The 19506-nt window shown below is 43.4% G+C and overlaps 3 protein-coding genes across 3 annotated transcripts; all 3 read left to right on the top strand.

Annotated features, from left to right (window-relative positions):
* LOC129617531 (thioredoxin reductase-like) lies at positions 1–1807 on the top strand. Its single transcript, XM_055532713.1, has 8 exons — positions 1–39; positions 141–449; positions 496–855; positions 902–1030; positions 1077–1168; positions 1213–1275; positions 1320–1407; positions 1472–1807. The coding sequence occupies exons 1-8, from the start codon at positions 1–3 to the stop codon at positions 1805–1807; spliced, it is 1416 nt and encodes a 471-aa protein (XP_055388688.1).
* Positions 1808–13061: 11254 nt separating this feature from the next.
* Positions 13062–13765, top strand: LOC129617532 (uncharacterized). Its single transcript, XM_055532714.1, has 3 exons — positions 13062–13486; positions 13532–13609; positions 13654–13765. Exons 1-3 carry the CDS (start codon positions 13062–13064, stop codon positions 13763–13765), a joined length of 615 nt encoding a protein of 204 aa, XP_055388689.1.
* Positions 13766–16685: 2920 nt separating this feature from the next.
* On the top strand, positions 16686–19479 carry LOC129617533 (uncharacterized). Its single transcript, XM_055532715.1, has 8 exons — positions 16686–17134; positions 17259–17562; positions 17631–18204; positions 18264–18427; positions 18472–18876; positions 18919–19159; positions 19210–19364; positions 19414–19479. Exons 1-8 carry the CDS (start codon positions 16686–16688, stop codon positions 19477–19479), a joined length of 2358 nt encoding a protein of 785 aa, XP_055388690.1.
* Positions 19480–19506: the final 27 nt, after the last annotated feature.

Raw genomic sequence — 19506 nt, forward strand, 5'->3', positions numbered from 1 at the left:
ATGCATCGATCAGGAACACTGGGAAGAGCTTTAAGAGAAGTGAGTGAGTGTTCATCATCAATCACTCACTTAGAGAAGAATTTCAATCAGTGATCGCTTGAAAGAATTTCAATTAGTGATCGCTTGAATTGATATTGCAGGAGTGCAGCGACTATGGATGGACAACCGTTTGCCCATCTGTTGTTGATTGGCAACGTTTGTGTCAAACGATTCAAAATTATATCAAGAGATTAAATTTTGGATATCGAAATTCCTTGCGTGCTGCAAATGTTGAAGTGAGCTCTACTGCTTCAATTGTTTGGGACATGTTTCAACCATTTCAGTATATCAACGCATCTGCTTCATTTCTATCACCAACTCGAATTCGATATTTTCATAAAGAAGAAGAGAAAGTCATCGAAGCGTCGCGAATTGCAATTGCTGTTGGGGGTCGACCATCCATTCCCACCGTAGGATCCTCCTTAACGATTGATTTTCTACATTCAGATATTTCAGATTGAAGGTTCTCAGTTCTGTATAACTTCTGATGATATTTTCAGTCTAACTCATCCACCTGGTCACACTCTAGTAGTCGGAGGTTCTTACGTTGCTCTCGAAACTGCAGGATTTTTGAACGATTTGGGTGTCAGTCATTCAAATATTTGGACGCGCCTATTTTCACTCTTTCTTCAGTTTCCAGTCAAACTCTGTCTTCGCTCGATTCCACTTCGCGGGTTTGATCGTCAATGCGCTGAAATGGTTCTTGATCATTTAATTGCTGCTGGAGTTGAAGTAGTTAACGATGAACCAAGTGCCATCATTAAACAAGAAGACGGGCTTTTACTTGCACGTCTCAAAAATCAAAGTGAAATTTCGGTGAGACTCAACTCTCAATTCGTAGTTTCCACGTTCTTGTTTATAGAATCTTAATACAGTCATCATGTGCGTCGGACGAAAACCTGAATTGTCCTCGCTGAATCTTGAAGCACTTCCCCACGGCGGACCTCGTCGAACTGCTAAAGGATTTCTTGATGTTAATGAATTCGAAGAGGTACTCACGAGTCTCTCGCGTGTCATTGTCACTGTTGGTTCTCCAGACATCGTTAGAGAGTGTTTATGCTCTTGGGGATGTGATAGGACGCGCTGAACTGACTCCAGTTGCGATCAAAGCAGGGGAGTTGTTGGCGAGGTAGTTGATGTTGAATCGATAATGCGCTCCATTCCACTTCTCAGACGACTTTTTGGTGATTCGAAGCAATGGATGGACTACAGCAATGTGCCAACGACAGTTTTCACGTAAGCTCTATCGTGCTGGAATAGATTTGATTCATTTTTTTCAGTCCTATCGAATACGGGTGTGTTGGAGTTTCTCAAGAGAGAGCGGAGGAAGTGCACGGCAAGGAGAACATCGAGATTTATGTGCAAGAGGCAAGTTGTAGATTAGACACAACGAATATTTTATTTTAACGAATATTTTATTTCCATTCTTCAGTTTGATCCTATTGAATTATCGTGCGTTGAGCGTCCTTCTCATGAAAATGTTAAGATGAAGGATTCTGGAAGACTCACCTGTTTGGCTAAGCTGATTTGTTTGAAAGATTCTTCAAAACTTCGTATTATTGGAGTCCATTTTGTTGGTCCAGATGCAGGAGAAGTGATTCAAGGTCTTGCGCTTTCTGTTACACTTCGGGCTGATAAATCGGATTTGGATCGTTTGGTTGGAATTCATCCGACAAATGCAGAAGTTTTTACACAAATGGAAACGACCCTGCGATCGGGATTGCCCTATAGAGTCTCTGGTGGTTGCGGGGGAGGAAAGTGCGGCTGATTGATTTTGATTTCCACAGTTTTCTCTGTCTTGATGTTGACATTATCGGGGTAGCGCGCTTGCTGTTCATGTTGTGGAAGCGGCTTTTGCTTCGTCACCCAGATAAGAGGTGTTAGGCATACCAGCTTTAGCAGAGGATAGCAGACACTTTTCACTCTGATTTTTCAGATGAATGAGTTACCGACGAGCAATACTGGAGATTAAAACAAATTTTAAGATGTTTGATTATGAAAAACCTCAACTTTAATCAGGGCAGCATCTGAACTGAAGGGAGCTTTTGAATTTTCTTCATCTTGAAAACTTACCTTTCATTAATCAACGCGTACGTTCCATTGTGATCGATTTCAAATACATCATCTGATAAAACTCGAATTAATGGGAATCATTTGGGACATTGTACTTACGATCCTTCAATGGCTTTCGTGGTCCACCATCAAATGATGCATAGAGTCCTTTCGCAGGAGCGACCATCACGACTCCAAGCTGATTGGTTGACATGTATAAAAACTCGTCTGAACAAACACTCACCATCGATCCTGCAAGTGATTTATGGGGTCCGTATGTGGTTTTTGGTTCGACTTGGATTTGGGCTGATGACCCCCAATCGCCTCTAAGTATCGGAGCCACGTAGACGCCAGGAACGAGTTCTGCGCGGTCTTCATCAAGTAATTCTTGAATGTGAGAATCCCCAACTGCCACAGCTATGAGAAGATGAGAGACTAATGAGAACCACCAACTGACTTTTTTGTCGCTTTGTACCCATTTATACGAAAGTCTTTATAAAATCACATTTCTCTTTGATTTGCTCGACATGCAGTTCTTTGCAGATTTTCCTGACTCTCTCTATTTGGGGATGCCGGCACGTCAACGATTTCTGTTTTGGGGCTCTGCAAAGGTTTTAGTTTTCGTGATTGGAATCATTTTGCATGGAGCGTCCGCTTCAGTGGACAGATTCTTCCAGATTTCAAACCAAATTGTTGAAGTGGACCGACATTGTTGGATTTACAACATGGAGGATCCTTCTCATAATGCTGCTCTTCCCTCAATTGAATTTCAATGTCAACAGAAGGAGACGGAAGGGATCAACTTGTTCTCATTCACAACAATTGATTCTTCTTCAACACTTTCATCTAAGAGGGACGAGCAAAGTGTATCAATACAGATATCCGTTAACAATGGAGCAGAACGTCCCAATTCGACAGTCGCGGTCTTTTGCACGACAGGGGGATCATCGCCAATTAATATGCCCACTCCATGTTTCCAACTCAACATTGTCATTCTCGTTCCGCTTGTGCCTCATCCGGCCCCAAATTTGCATCTTCAAGTTCTTGAGAGTTTTCCCACACTCCAACTCGAATGTCTTCCAACTCCCATCACTCGAATATCTCATCCAACAGACTCTTCCTTCTATCTGGCTCTTCAGTGCTCCCATCCGTGTTTTCTTTGGTTCTCTTTTTCTCAATCAATTCCAAAACTGAAATCCAAACATCGGTTCGGCGGAATTCAATCAAGTGAATTTCTTCGCATATTTCCTTCTCAGTCCCAAACCAACTCACGTATCGATGTCTTCGTCGGGACAGTTGATGGATTATCTGTCCGACAATACGTTCTAGTGTTCGACTGGAATCACGCAGCTGAAAACCCCGATCATCATCATCATCATCTATTGGAGTCCTTGGAAGTTGTCCATCGTGTTCGATCTCTGGGCAGTCTTTATCCTCCTTTCAAGCCTCATCGCTTTGTTTATTATTATTGGGTCGAACGAGATCGATTTCTTCAAGGGTCTATTCTGGCTCGACTATCATTCGCATTGCAGAACAGTCAGCGCACGCATTGTCGCACTCATTCAACGGACAGAGAGGTCCAAGCGATCATTGAACGTCCCAAGATGGGCCGAAGAATGGAAGATGAATCAAAAATCGATGGTATTCGAATCGTCGACTTCAGAGAAATGTCCAAGAGGTTTGAAGTGATGATTTCAAAAACTTCTAATTTTGACAGACAGACAGCTTTGATAGTCTTAGAATGTTCCCAATCGGATAACACAACTGATGACGATCCAACTCGATATCTTATTCATCTACTTCCATTCGATTTGTCGCAAGGATCTCATGATGACCGACTTATGATTGACGTTCTTGGAATGGATGAGCCAAAGTCTTTCATTCTTGATCTATCACCAGAGTGAGTTCCACGCGTCTTCATCTTATCCAACACAACATTCCTCTTTGATAGGTTTGTTTCTCCTATTGATTTCATTCTTCCCTTCCACGCAAGTCATCAAGACACTTGGATCACATTCAAAACAAACCGCAAAATCTCCAACATCGATATTGATGGTATGGAAACTGAATTTCGCTCTTTGGTTTCTTCATTTGAGTTTTTTGGATTCAGGATTTCCAATCGATGAACAATTGGGTCTTTCTCCTGCTTTTCGAATCTCACCAGAAGAATCAATTCAAGGACGCGCATTCCGACTTTCATTCAGAACACATCGAACCTTCATAAGACAGGAATTGATTATTCGTTTCAAAGGGTGAGATGCATCAGCAAATGACATTCAAGCGTCACTGGAACAATTCAGTGTCCACTGCTGTTCGGATTCCTTCAGACAACAAGAATTTCATCCTTCGTATTCCTTGAATGATTCTCTTCTTCCTGGTGCAGCTCTTCTCATGACAGCTTCAGCACTCATCCTTCCCGCAATCTATCCTGATGCGTATCTCGCTGACTCCATCCGAGCTCTACAAGTGAGTCAATTTGCCCATCTGATACTCACAGCTGTTCTTTATTCTAGCTGCTAGTTGCATTGACCCTTTTTCTTGATCCTTTCACCCCAATTCACTTCAATTCGGGGTCTCTAGTTCTCGGGATACTTCCCTCAAACCTTCAACCACCAGATCAGTTTCAGTTCCCTGAATTCCGACCAGTCAAGCCGCGTGGAGATGCTTTCATTGAAATTGTCCGCAGTAAGCCCCCGCGCTCGTCTTACACCGAATGGAGTCTTCTTCCATTTTAGAAAGACTAAGAATTTTAGAAATCCCCTTCGGTGCCATTTCTGTATCGCACAATGCAACAATTGATGTAGTTTTGGGGTCTAAGAATGTAAGTTCGACGCTGCTTCGATCTTTGGCATTGCTGCTGCGTTTTCAGATGAGCAGGATTTCTCATTGGGCTACCCGTATTTCAGCTTCGATTGCTGGTGTTGTCATCCTTGCTATCGCTCTGCTTGCGTATTCCTTAACACTTCTTTGCCTTCATTTCTATCGAAAGCCCTGGCGCCAATCTCCCACCCCTCATTCCATCAACTTGCAGCCCAAAGATGATTCTGATGTTGAGATCATGACAAGCGGGAGAGACAGTAGTCGCACCATATTGACTCCGAGACGATGCACTTCTTCTCGTTTAAGAGAACCACTGACAACTCCGATTGAGTCACTCTCTATCGTTCCAGACTTTCTTGCTTTCGTGGATCTCTTGTACATTCCTTTGCTATTTCACGGGTTTGTTTTCATTTTTGTTTGTACATTCATGGGTTTTGATAATTCTCAATTCTTTTTTTCCAATTTTTTACCGCATTTTCTACAGTATCGATTTCCTCTCGTTTCATGTTCTCTCCGTTCCGTCGCCCTTCCGTTGGGAATTTTTTGCGTCTCTCTGGCTTTCTTTTTTTTTGTGATCACATCTGGACGTCTTGTCTCTTTATTCAAGTAAGCCAAATAACATTTAAACTTCAGATAACATTTAAATCCTTCATCTTCTTGCTCAGATCATCAATTGTATTCTCCAAGTCACTTCAACGGTTTCATTTCGAACACTGCTCATCACTCTCCGCAGTTACCTATTCCTCCATGCCATGGAATTTGCTTCCGTTATGGAGCCGGTTTTGCTCTCGGTAGGAAGCCAGGTGAACAGCAGGTAATACGTTTTGCTCACTTTTCAGTCGTTTGCATGAAGCTTGTCCCATTCTGCATCCAATGAGTGACGGACAGCTCAAAGGCTTTGTCTTCGCCGCAGAAACGCTTCAAGCAACCCCGTCCCTTGAATCTCCAATCCGTCGTGAACCTCAAGAGAACACCTCCGGCTACGAATCCCCGACTGTTGCCAATGAGGTTCCAACTGAGCTTCAGAGATTGTTATCATTCCCGATCCAGTCTGCTACTACGTTTTGGGACGCCCCAGATTTTCCATGCGATTTCACGATAATTCCACCCATCTGTACATTGGCCATCGATTTAAGGGAATTTCTTGCAAGTGGGAGAGAAGATCAGTTATGGATTTCACTCAGCAGAACGTCCTTTTTATTGGAACCTGTTCGGGCTTCATGTCTTGGACATTTTTCTGCAAATTTTGTTTTCGAAAGCGAAAATAACCAAGCGAGAAACATCAAAGTCAACCTCCGCCTTCAATATCAACACTTAATGATTTTCAGTCAAATTCTGGATCAAATTGTTTTAAATGCAAATGTGAACAATCTTGATTTTCATCAAAGTGGTATCAAACAAAGGAGCCTCAATTGTGAAAGTCTCTACCGACGCTCTCCACGGGGATTGTTTAGCCTGTTTCTTATTGAACGTCTTCTCTTCTTTTGCCTTCTGACTTTTTGGGCATCGAGCGTGGCTTTTGATTTTCTCCAGACAGGTAGGGCACACTATAATCCGATTTTATGTTACAATACTGTTTTGCCCAAGAATTCAGATTCACTGCGATCATCTTGGCCCTTAGCGTTGCACTTCTACAAATTCCATCCCATCTCCTCACTGCAAAGTCCCAAGCATTTCGTGCACTTCAGCAACGTCTTCGTCAACAGCGTCAGGTTAGTTTTTCTGGTTTTCTTCGTCGTGACTCTCTCCATTCTTCTCTCAGGATGCTGCCATCACTTTCCGACAGTTGGGCCCTCCAATCACAAAATCCTATTTGTGGCCTTTTCAAGATTCGCAACTTCGTTTTCAGGTACTAGTCTTCAATTTAATAATGTTTCTTCTTCTTCATATTTTCCCCCCCTCCAATTCTTCAGCTCAAGCAACTACAGAAGAGCAGAGCGCTGAAGACAACACTGATGGCATTCATCCAGAATAAGTTTGGGACGCTAAAGTCTTTCATTAAGACTGATGAACGATCCTTCTTTCTCTTCAACCTCTTCTCTGGATCTGTAAGTTTGATTTTTCTTTGTTTTAATCATTTTGAATTCCAACTCTTTTCTTCCAGCCAGGATTCTTATTCGTAGTTTCCATATTCCTTCTCTCCGTCACCATTGTTCCAATAGCTCTTCCTCTCGCTATTGGATTGCTAATAATTCACTTCATTGTTTTGAGCTCATCAAATCTGAATCTTCTTAAACAAAGTGTCTCTCTTGCTATTCGTCAATTTTATTTTCATTTATGTTTATTGAGATTCACTTGGAAATCCTTCTTAATCTCCCTTCCTCCACCATATCAAGCGCTTTCCATTACTTCCACATTCTCATCTGCCCTTCATGCTCCCTATCGCCAAGTTGAAGTCTGCTCTCCACGTTTAAGGGCTGAATGCATTCCACTTGGATTGCGTCTTCACAGCGAGATCGCAAGCCCCGAGTTTCAGTAGGTCCCTCCATCTTCTCCAATTCTCTTCTATCCCTCTGTTTGCAGATTAACGAAGACTCTTTACGTTTTGGGATCTTGGAATCTCTTGCTTGGACGCCAGCGCAAGATTTTATCCGAACTTCCTCTTTCTGTCCCGCTTCGGACCGCGCTTTCATTGTCCGATCCACGCGGTGTGGACCTTCCCGTTTCTGGTTCAGTTGGGTCGATAGAAATCGCTCCAGACTCCTTCAAGCTCTCAAGGGTCGCATCAACTTCTCTAATACTGACAACGCCTTTTGAATTCAGGCAAAAGATGCAATTGCCGTCACTGAATCATCATGGCTATTCCATCAGTTGTGATCTTGAGAGTAATTCACTGGTGATTCGAGGGCCTTTGCTTTCCAAAGGATCTTCCTTTTCTGTGAAGCTTGCGTGTCAAACAACAGGGGAATTCAAATGGACGCATCATCATTGCAATCCATTCAAACAACGGAGAATTGTCCAGCAGAATGAAGAGATCATCAACAGTCCTCATCCCTTCTCTAATCAAAATCCATCATTCTTTCCTCTTCTTCCTCATTCGGGATCCTCCCATATGATAGATGGGACTCCAACGACAAGAACAACAAGAAGCAATTTATCGCATCTCTACTCTAGATCAGGCAGTTTCACTCCCATGCAGGCTGATGAGAAAACTCTTTTCTATCATTTACGTCTCACATCTGTGTGCTCTTGTACAGCAGCTGGACGTTTAGAGGTTCATTTTAATGATGATTTCGACCATTTGACCCCGTTGATCGAAGAAGGTGCTCGAGTAGAAACTCCGCGTGGAGAGTCACTTCAGCTCAATGCGTCTTCGAAACAGGTACGGCTCTGTCTCTGATTCAATGCACTTCACTACTCAGTGTGTCTACGATGCCGTCGCGCGCACTCTTGTTCTCCGACATCCACAATTCCGTCTGTCGCGCCGAGAAACAGGAACAGGCGTCTATCTCGTCACGGTGGAGGCTCTCGACTTATCTGCCATTCCATTACTCGAAGAGCGGAAACAGTCTGAACAGGAGAATGACGATTCACTCGACGCTGAAATTGCTCTTGGTGAAGCGCTTCAATCGATCATTTCTGACGACGTTACAGTCGAGCAGGATGGCGTCATTCGGATCCCAATAGATTCAGAATTCGACGGACAATCATCGCGACCTCTTTTACCATTCATGTCTCAACAACGATTTCGTTTAGTGAATCATTCCTATTGCATGGAACTAGACATTGATGGCTCATTGACTGATGCTCACCAATTTCGAATGGCTTCCAATGGTCCAACTTGGCTTCAATCACGCGTCCCATCCGACGTCTTCATTGACGTTCCTTGTACGTTTGTTCAATGCGTTTCATTCGATCCCCCAGTCCATCGAGTCCTGCCCAAGTGAGTGACTCGTATCATCTTCACAATTCGTTTCCTTTTCGTCTTTCAGCTTTCTTGCTGCACGAAATGAGTGTTTAGCGCAACTTGACGAGTTGGATGGTTTCCGTAGTTATTTAGAGGAAATACAATCGAGTCACTCAAGTTATCTCTATAAACCTGCGAGATCTGGCGTATGTTGGAATTGAGGGACGAATCATAGTTGTTACTCTCGCAGACAACTGCTCTTGATCTGTTTGGAACACTCGACGTTACTGAAGAAATCTTAACAACCAAGATACGAGAATTGGGAGAGGCAAGTGTTGCGATCGAATCAGTTTTATAAAAATGTTTCTCAGCTGGCGGATATTGTGGATCGATGGAGACTTGCGTTTGATGCAATCGAAGAAATTGATTCAGAAATTCAAAGCGACAAACATGAACGCTCTGGAGAAATCTTTTCAACATCTCGTACGCATGATTTGGTCGAATTGACTCAGGAGTACAAAAATACGTTGAAAGGATTCTGTTTCCCGTTGAATGTCCCTGAGAGCCACTTGAGCCGTCCGGTATGTGTTGCGTTGATATTAAATTTCATGATTTGGGACTTACAGAAAAGTCGCGTTCAGCGACGGATGGGATGGACCTCAAAGATAGAGGCGTGGTTGAAAAATGAAATCGGTCTTCTCGATTGGACAAATGAAAGTCGTAATTGGGACATCCCGACAACAACAGAATCATCAATCGTCAGTCAAGGCATTGAGTGGGACAATCGTCGTCTCGCTCTGGCAAGTGAAATCGCACTACTTGTCGATCGACATTGTTCATCGTCCCATTCTATTCCCCATATTGCGATTCCAAGATCAGTCGTCGTTCCAAAAGGTATCGTGGCCCTGATGCTGAACCGCGAACAAATTCTTCTGCTCAGAACGGCCGTGGGCTCCCGTCTCATTGCAGTCTCGAATGTCGTTTGTTCGAGTCTGGCAAGTCGATCAGCGAAATCGTCCGGACTGGTCAGCAGATCCCGTTTGGCTTCCCGTTCTCACGCGCTTGTCCGGATCACGCATCTACTTTCTCATGCCAAATGCGTCGGATGGTGACCGCTTCGTCGCCGACTTTGAAACCGAGCAAAGCGTCACAGGGTGGTACATCGAGCTGTCTGCCTTCGAATTGGCTTCTGTTTTTGCTTCACCTTTAGAAGTTTCGCTTTCTGAAGATCCTGCACTCAGAGCAATGACTTCAATTGTTCAACTGACTAAAAATTCAAACGGTCAAGTTGATGATGGGGTAAGTCAACCTCCAATGCGTCTCTACCGTTTGTTCTTCCTCACAGTATTGTCGATGTATTGAGAATGATGGGATCGATAATTTGATTATCGTCAATGGAGCTCTTTCACCTCGAAGTAGAGAAGGGGGAACAGCTCGATCTCCACGACGTTGCGATCGACTTGAAACAAATCTCTCCCGACGATATCGACTCATGCTCGCAAACACCGCGTACTCGAAGGACGTTGGATTCCTCAACGAATCTCCACTCCAAATTCGAGTAACAGAGTCAAACGCTCGATTCTGGAAACATGCGCTTGAGGATGCTGGAATGACGCGACGTCCACCACCCAGTGATATTTGGTGAGTCCAGTTTATCGCTCTATTAAAAGCTTCTCCGTGTCCCAGTTTCGCAGGGAAAGTCCCTCATGAGGCTCCATTTCGAGTTCTTGAACCAATTTACCACATCGATTCTGTCGTGAGACGGGTTGAACCAAAACTTCCTGTTCTTTTCGACCCTCCAACAACATCCGAAGAAGATGACGATATTGAATCCAGTGATTCGAGTGACTCTCAGACAGAGGAACCGCATTCGACGACAAGCCAGCTAAAACGATCGAATTCAAAAACCTTGATTCCAACAATTTCAGACCCCGCGACGGAATTTTATTTCATGGGCGATTTTATCGATCATCGATATTCCGGCAAAGGAAAGCTTTTTATCGAATCATCTTTATTCACAAATTATTCCAATTATTTATTCAAAGATCAATTACAGCATCAAAGCATTTCTCCCTCAACCCGAATAATGGAAACATCGCCCTCTTCTCCTTTAGCGTCTTTCGAATCTTTCAATCTGGCCCCGCGCAGTCCAACGCCATCCAATCATGTTCTAATTTACACTGGAGACTTTTTAGGAGGATTACGTTGGGGCAATGGAGCGGCTCTCTTCTCTGATCGCGTCAGTCCAAATCGTGTATTGATGTTCTCCAATTGTTTCCATATCTTTCCAGAATGGGATTGTATGGAATTTTGAAGGATCCTTCGTCGCTGATGAAATCATTGGAAACTGTGTATCACTCGCTGCAATGCAGTCTTTCCATCGAGTGGAAGTGTCGACTCGCCGTTGTCGTCATTTCGGAACATTGAGGTGAATGTTCCGTACGCAGTTGCTAAAAGCACGTCAGAGATCACCAAGCGTAAGACGGACGGCCGGACAACTCTCTAGTAGGCCTCCCCTTCCACCATCCGCAAGACTAAAACAGCCAGAGACAAAAGTTCCACCGTTAGCGCTCTCGAATGAAACGCGCGTTTATCTGTTTAACTATGAAGACAAGGACCTGAAAAACAGTCGCAAACGACGCATCAAGGCATTCGGGTCTTCCCATTGGATGTTATTCAAAGTGAGGAAACATCGAACCGCTAAAGTCATTTTGTTCTCCAGGGTGAAATTTTCCCTTCAAAAAAAGGAATCCAGCGTGTTCACTCCACGATCAATTTTCGAGGCACCCCTTCTCCCCACCCAGCTCTACTCGCTACCACAATTGAACGAAATCAACCAAAAAATGGGATCCTTCAAAGATCCTCCTGTTGATGAATCAATGATTGTCATTGAGTAAGCATCATCGAATTACACAGAATATCAACTTTGATGATCACTCTGTTTTGAATTGCAGTGTGAGACGGACAACATCAGACGTCCAAGAGTATTTCCGTAAGCGCTTTCAAATGTTGTTGAGTCTCTACTCGGTTATTTCAGAGACGATTTATCTTTCAATGATTCTTCGACCGCACAAATTTCGGATAAAGACCGAAGCACTCGAACGGGTGGTTCCCAAGTCGAATTAAGGGAGAAACGTCTTTCACGGCGAATTCTTCAACAACGTCGAATCAATCCTAATTGGGGATTAGATCGATTATTCAAGAGGCCAATGGAAGGGGACAATTCAGTAAGAGTCGACTCAAACAAAACGACATTCTCTATCGCAGATTTCGAAATGGTGGATTGTATGCTGGGGAATACTGCAAGGGAGTTCCCCAAGGACAAGGATCCTATTTATACTCGTCTCTTCAACGGGTGCCGACTATGAGGAGATAAATATGTTTCTAGTTGAACAAGTTGCATAATACCTCGGCGAATGGCAATCTGGCGAACCTGGAGGGGAAGGAATTTTGATTGCAGAGTTGTCCAGAGAATTCTCTAATCCGAAAGACTTCAACCGCATAATGATTGTTGTCACTCGATATGAGGGAAGATTTAGAGCATCACAAAGACATGGGAGTGGAATCCAATATATAAGGATATTTGAATACAGTTCTCAAGCTGGATTTTATCATGTCCCAAAATGGAATTTATCAGAAGACGCATTTCATGACCCAAATCTGCCTCTTATTTGTGAAATAACTTTGAAAGGAGAATGGAAAGTGAGTTTTAAAAAGTCTGATTATATTCTCTAGTTATCTTTCAGAATGATCTTCTATCGGGAGAAAATAACGAAATTCTTCTTCAAGGAAAAATTCCGGCTGAATTTGGATCGTTTGGCTCGTTTCGGTAAAATTAAATGAAAAGATTCAAAAATCGACAAACAACTCTCCAATGTAGAGCGTACAAAGGTTCCATGCGACTGGGACGTCCACACGGAACCGGACAAATGGTTTTGGGTCTTCCAATCTCTAATGATGGAAATGATGGGAACCCACAGGCAAATCGTCGGTTCTCCCGTCGTTCTTCAAGAGCAAGCATCAAGCCAGATTCGAGCGTTTATTGCCGTATATCTGGTGATTTCGATCAAGGAGTTCTGAATGGGTTTGGGACGTTAGAAGTCAGTAATGAAGTGCTGGATGGAATGACAGATTCTGATGTCCCAAAAACGTTGTATCGAGGAATGGTAGGCTAATGATGTCAGTTGATACTTCAACAAGACACCGATGTTTTATTCGGACTATCTTCTATCGCTTGCAACTTCTCAGCTGGCATTGGTGTTTTCAGTGGATGGATGGGGCGACGGACGGTTTATGCATGACGATGCTGACAGCTACGCCAGAGAAGAGGATCTTTCTCTATTGCGGGGATGTTCATCACGGGAAGCGTGACGGATGTGGACGATTGTATGGTTTAGGAGAAAGTGATGAACTAGCGACGGTTGAAAGAGTTATCCAAGCACAGGCATCTGAATTTCGATTGATATACGATGGAATGTGGGAACAAGATTTACCGCATGGATGGGGGATTGGTGAGATTGGAACTGGAAGGTATGAAGGAGCATGGAGGGAAGGAAAACGAGAAGGGATGGGAAAGTATGTTAAATGGCATCGACCTATTGATGGTATATCGGAATGGAGTCGTGGGTTTAAAATGGGATTTTCAACTTATGATGGAGAATGGAAGGATGATCTTCCCGATGGAGTTGGAGTTTTTATGGATCAGTTTGGAAGGGAAATACGAGGAAGGTGGGAGTGAAGACATTTTCATGATGTTCGCTGTTCTTGGTTCAGGTTTTCTGAAGGTAAATATGATGGAAAAGTGTTGCGAATGTCGAAGAATGTCAAGAAGGTGACTGGAGAGTCACCGTGGTAAGACGTCAAATTCAGAATTATTTTAGTTTGAATATTTTCAGGATAAAATCTCCAGATGTGTTTATTAGAAGTGATTTGTTGGCCGTCGCTGAAACGTCAATGGAAGTTGAAACAATTTTTAGTTTGGCCAAAGGGTTATGGACAAGTTTATGACTGTTTTTGTTTTTTTTATGAGACAAATGGCTTCACTCATCGCTACTCGATCATTTCGTGTATTTTCGGTTCGTGAATTCAACGCTCTCGCTTGTCAGAGAAATAGAAATAACTCCGAAGAAAACTTTTTCAAAACTGTTCATTTATTACATGATGAAGCCAAAGATCTCGAGCAAATATCAACAGAACCAGGGAAATTTGATGATGGAAGGCTCAAGAAGAATAAAGATGATACGTTTCTCGCCAAATTAGGAAGAATTAATAAGGCACTCAATAAAGTTGACGAACGTTCATCACGAAATTCAAGCCGAAGGAGCACTTCACGAGAGCTTCAGCTTCAATCCTCGAATCAGAAGATTTCGCTGAAGATAATGGATGTTGATCGCGTTCCAGTGGAACTGCTTCACCGGCTGTTTCTATCTCAGCTTGTTCGGTGGTGAGTTTTTCTAAATTTTATCTCTGGTTAGCATCAATCGTTTCTCAGGGTTCCGGCTGAGCGATGCATCAGTTTAGCATCAAGAATAGCACGTTGTAGAGATTCAAATAATCAAACAATGCATAGAAACCTTCATGAAGATGTTGTCAAACTGGTTGGTTGTAAGTGAAACAATCCAGAAAAAATCGGATTGTTGTTCCCTAGATGAAATTGGTCCAGAAGTGGTTGCTCTTCTTCCACGCCTCCAAAATACAATTCCGATTCCATTTATGATTGACTATATTCGTCGTTTTGCTCAATTTTCAAAACAATTTATGGCGCAAGCGATTGATCGTTCTCTTGAAGAAAGACTTTTTGATTTTGTCCGGTATGTCACTCTTTTATCCTTCCTCCAGTTTCTCTCTTTTATTTTTCCTCCAATTTTTGTTCTCTAAGATATCGACAAAAACCCAAGGAGATTCCTCTCTTCATCACGTAATGCCTTTCTGGTGTTCTGATTCATTGTGTTCCTTCCTTACCAGTCGCCCCCATTCTCTTCTTGCGTATGTTCATCTCATGAATGATTCGACGGCAAAACGTCTACTCTTGTATAATCTTGAGCCCTCAGCGCGTCATTGGAAGAATTTATCCGAACTGGGATTCCCAACGTCGCGATTACCGATCTCTCAATTGAGTGGCGGAGAAGATGCAACTGCTCCACTCGCGATGAGGACAGATGAGAGAGTGAGACAAATCTACAATATTGATGAATTAGTTGAGTGTCTTGTAGATTGCGAGCTTCGAAAACAGACAAGTCTATCTAGAGAGAAAGCATCGCCTCGGAATCGAAGGATTTGCCACACCAAGTGAATTCCTTCGTGCAGTGAGAAAATGAGTTTCTGATCTGGGATCAAAAATGTTTCGCTTTTGCAGAAAATGGAGTTGATAGACCGTAAAGGTGGTGGTGAGTGGTTGGAGTGATGATGAGTGTTGATGTTCTGATGCAGATATGCTGCCGATTCTGTCGCGTGCACAAAAGGAACTCTCTGAATCTCAACAAGAGTTGAAGAGTATTCTTTCCAAAAAAGATCGAACTGACAGATCGCGAGAAAATAGCAAAAATTCGAAGAAACGGCATCGTAATGAAACCGAGAGATCAGAAAATCCCGTCATAGAAAATTCTACTAAAGACAAACTTGATTGGAAGCTTCCAGCGAGGCAAGCGGCTCAAATTGGAGATTCATCGATTTTGCTGCAAATGAAGAAAGTGGTGGAGAAGGTCGACGACCAGCGTCCACCTCCATTTCTTGCAATTGAGAGCGGGAAAGGAGATCCCCCGCCATCTAATGACGCACGCGCTGTTATAGAACGAGAAGCGAGTCGGTCGGTTTGGGAAGCAAAAACACATAAAATTCGTCCTTTGTTCATTGTTTCCAAAAAGCCATCTACTGAGGAAAAATCAAGTGAACCACCAATAGCAATAGAGGGGGAGAACGCGCTAACAAGTTACGAAGAAGAAGCAGCCCGTCGATGGCGTGACGACTATTCGACTCCAACTTGGTGCGTTTGAGTTGATTGTTGATTGGAAGTGTGTGGTGTAATATCAGGTGGCGTCGCAGACAATTGAGGTGCTTTGTTTATAACAATCGCCAATATCTTCTGACGAAGGAAGGTTGGACAAGATTTGGTGCAACAAAAGAAAAGAAGGCAATCGATGAAGGTGATGGAGCACCCGGTGCAACAAGAGAGAAGGCAATCGATGAAGCACCCGATACGATGGACTGCTTTGCACAAGAGCAACGGGAAAGACGCAGAAGAGTTGAAGAAGAGAAAAACCAAAGGAGAAAAGAAGCGAAGGCAAGACGAACGCGCGCAAAACTTCTTGTTAAAGTGTTTGAGCGTTTTCAATGAAAGGCACGAAACGAGAGTAGAATTATTTTGCAATCAAGGAACAGCTTTGTACTCCAGTTGCATGCTTCTTGAAGGAACTCGTCTCATTATTTTTTGATTTATTTTGGTCACCCATGTCAGCAGGCCAGGACACTCTGTCACATGACCCCCGAAAGCATCGTGATTCCATACTTTCCAGTCGCCTAGAAGACGAATCCAGCTACCAAAATGGTTTTCCTGCAGCTTCTCCCGGTGGTAGTTGGGTCATCATGGAAACCACAGGAAATCCCCCATCAGAGAGACAATGGTGTTCCACTGCTGCTCCTGGGCCTCCATATCTTCGCTTTTGGTGGATTTTCGAAGCACAACAATTCCGTGAAATATCACGGTGGATTTTTTCCAATACGATTCAGGTCTGAGAGAAGCCATTGAATCTGCGAAATAATCGTTCATTTTTCTCGTAGAATTAAGAAAATGGACAGATTTGAGCGCGCAGCCTTTACGTCCATCTCCTCGCCATTCTGCTACGTTTGGTTTCTCATGGAATCGTCTTTTTCTTTTTGGTGGAGCTGGGAAGGTCAAGTCCCTCTCTCAGATCTTTGGTTGTACGATGTTATGACAACAAAATGGTCGCGAGTGAAACGAGAAAATGAAGCGCAAGAATCCAAAGGGGATGACCAGAAAGGTTTCCCGACTGCCACAGGGAACACCATTCGGCAATGGACTCGAACCATCTCACTCTCACGGGCACCTACAGGGGCACATCAGCGAGCCCCTCTAAGTTGGGGACGAGTGTCGCTGCAGAAAATTGGGCCCCCGCGTCGGCATTCGCACAGCGCTGTTGTTTACAACGATAGCATGTATGTTTATGGCGGGTGGATGGCTGATTGGTCCAAGGGTGACAGTGTTTGGCGTCTTGACTTAACAACCCTGACTTGGAATGAAATTGAAGTGACGAAAAGTGCATCCGTCCCCGAGCGTCGATTTGGTCACATTGCAGCTGTATACGACGATCGGATGTACATTTTTGGTGGAAATCGAAGCACAAAGACAACAAATGAAACGTGGGCGTTCCATCTGACGAATCGAAAATGGTCCTCTGATTGAGGGACGCGGGCAGCCAGGCCCCGTAAGTGTGAGTGATGTATTCCTATCACTGCATTGCCAGATATCATGAATCCGTCGCAGGCACACTGGAGTCGTCGTTGAAAACTCTTGGGTTGTTCACGGAGGGGTATCAGGTGAAAGTGGTGAAGTCGAGATCCGCAATGATGCGTTCAGCTTCGATTTTAGATCAGCTACTTGGACCCCATTGCCACAATTGAATGTCAAAATGGATGATCAACCAGTTGATTCTCATTCTGGTTGTGTAGTTTCATCTGAATTTTCCCATACATTATATCTTTTATTTGGAAGACGACGATCAAACACCGCGCCCCCTCCTCCTTATGCTTTTGTTCTTGACGTTTTTCGTCCTTCTGCTCATTTGCAAGTAAGTGCAAACAGTGAATCTCCCAAAGAAGTCTAATTGCTTCAGTTTCAATTCTTCTTCTTTTGTAGATTGAAGACGATGAAGCGTGTCTGATGTCTGCCTCTCGCTTAATAGAAACTCGATCCATTGAGTTCTTCCGTTCAACGATTGATCAACTCTCTGAACAACTTGCCCCAATGAGAAATTCACTTGAAGAGGACGTCTTGCCTTCCTTAGAGAAGCATTTGCAGAGAGTTGCTGCGAAAATCGCAAGTTCAGGAGGCGAAACGGATGACGCTTCTGTAACGGAATGTATGAGTTCTGCACCTGAGTGTAATGCTCAAGACTGCCATGTACTGAAACGGATTGTTGAAGGATTGAAGGAAACTGATCGAATGTACACATCAAGCCTTGAAGGGAATTTGTCGGATAAAGAATTTTCACTTGTTGAAACATTTCTTACAATTTTATCAGATTACTTGGAATGTTCTGAAGAAGAGCTCGATCGATTTATGCACGGCGAAAATCTCCCACTTGAGACTTCCGAGCAACTCAAAAGAATGCTTCCGGCATTGGAGCTGATCGATGACTACAGATGTGAAATTGTGGATGAGTTCATCAGTCCAGGTGTTGAGCGAATTCAAGAGCCTATTGAGCTACCAAGTAAGCACTTGAAAAAGTTGTTCCGACTTTTTTGTCAAGTCTGTCCTCTTTGGTGTTAGAAATAACTCAAAATTTCACTCATCTTGCGAGTGAGGCAGCAGAACAGTTTCAAAAAGCGCACGAAGGAGTAAAAGACAGCAATCTCCCGCCAAAACAAAGAAAAATTATGGAAGTACAAAAAGCCGAAGCTGGAAAATCATTGCTCGCATTGCTACAGAAAAAAGTAAGTTTCAAACAAGAAGTTTGGGTCTTGAACGCCTTTTTCAGACGCACGAAACTCTTGCAATTCTTCAAGCAACTCCTCTGGGTGATTCAGTCAGCATAGAAAAAATGCTGGATGTCTATGATGTAAGCATTTCGAACGTTCACTCTTGGAACGCTGTTCGCCTCAGGATAAAAAAAAAGGCCTTGAAATCGACATCGCTGCAGCTAAAAAGGCTGCTGCAAAGCAAGACAAGGTGTTGTCATACTTGGACAGTAAGACAAGCATTGAAGGGTTATTCTTTTCACGTCATTCCTGCAGAAGTTGCAAAAGAGAAACGGCGTTCGCGATTGGAAACACTTTCGCAATTGGAGGAAAAGAGAGCTTCATTTGTTGCAAGACGCTCAAAGTTGTTGGATGAAATGAGAGTTATGCTTGAGGCAAAGCTTGAAACTTATAACTCAATTCTGGTTAGCACCTGATGCTTCTGTGTTTTGATGCCTCGTTTGCAGCAAGAAGAACGTCAATTGTTGCTTGAAGCAGAACTCTATAAGCGTGAAGGAGATGAAGTGTCTCGACGTATCGCTGAAATGAAGCACTCAGCTGATCGTCCAAGACTTCGGCGTCTTGCTGCTCAGAGCGCATTAGGAAATATTGTTTCGCCAGTGATCGATGCTCTTGCAGCAAAGCACAAAACTATTCTTGCCCAGATGGAGAAAGTTGTTGGCGAACAAGGCGTTGTCGTAGCTGAAGGTGGGAAGTTCGATTGAGGTGAAAATTCATTAATTAGTGCGATTTTTAAGATGCCGCTAAGGATGTTGCGCGATTTGGGTATTTGATGAATGAAATTCAAAGACAACTCGAAAAGCAATTAGCAGTACAAGAAAATTCTCATAAAATGATTCAAAGCAGAATCGAATCCAAAAGGGATTATTTGACGGTTGCTATGGCAGAAGCAGTGAGTACTGATTCAACAGATGTGTGAATGCTGAAGTTCTTCATTCTAGGGACCTGCAACGATCGATGGGACGCAGGGCGATGTTGAAGCTCAAATCGAGCAACTTAAATTGTAATCTCCGTCATTGCTGCTCTCTTATACC

Source organism: Condylostylus longicornis, unplaced genomic scaffold (genome assembly GCF_029603195.1).
Source record: "Condylostylus longicornis isolate FDR11 unplaced genomic scaffold, ASM2960319v2 ptg000551l, whole genome shotgun sequence".
Taxonomy (NCBI): domain Eukaryota; kingdom Metazoa; phylum Arthropoda; class Insecta; order Diptera; family Dolichopodidae; genus Condylostylus; species Condylostylus longicornis.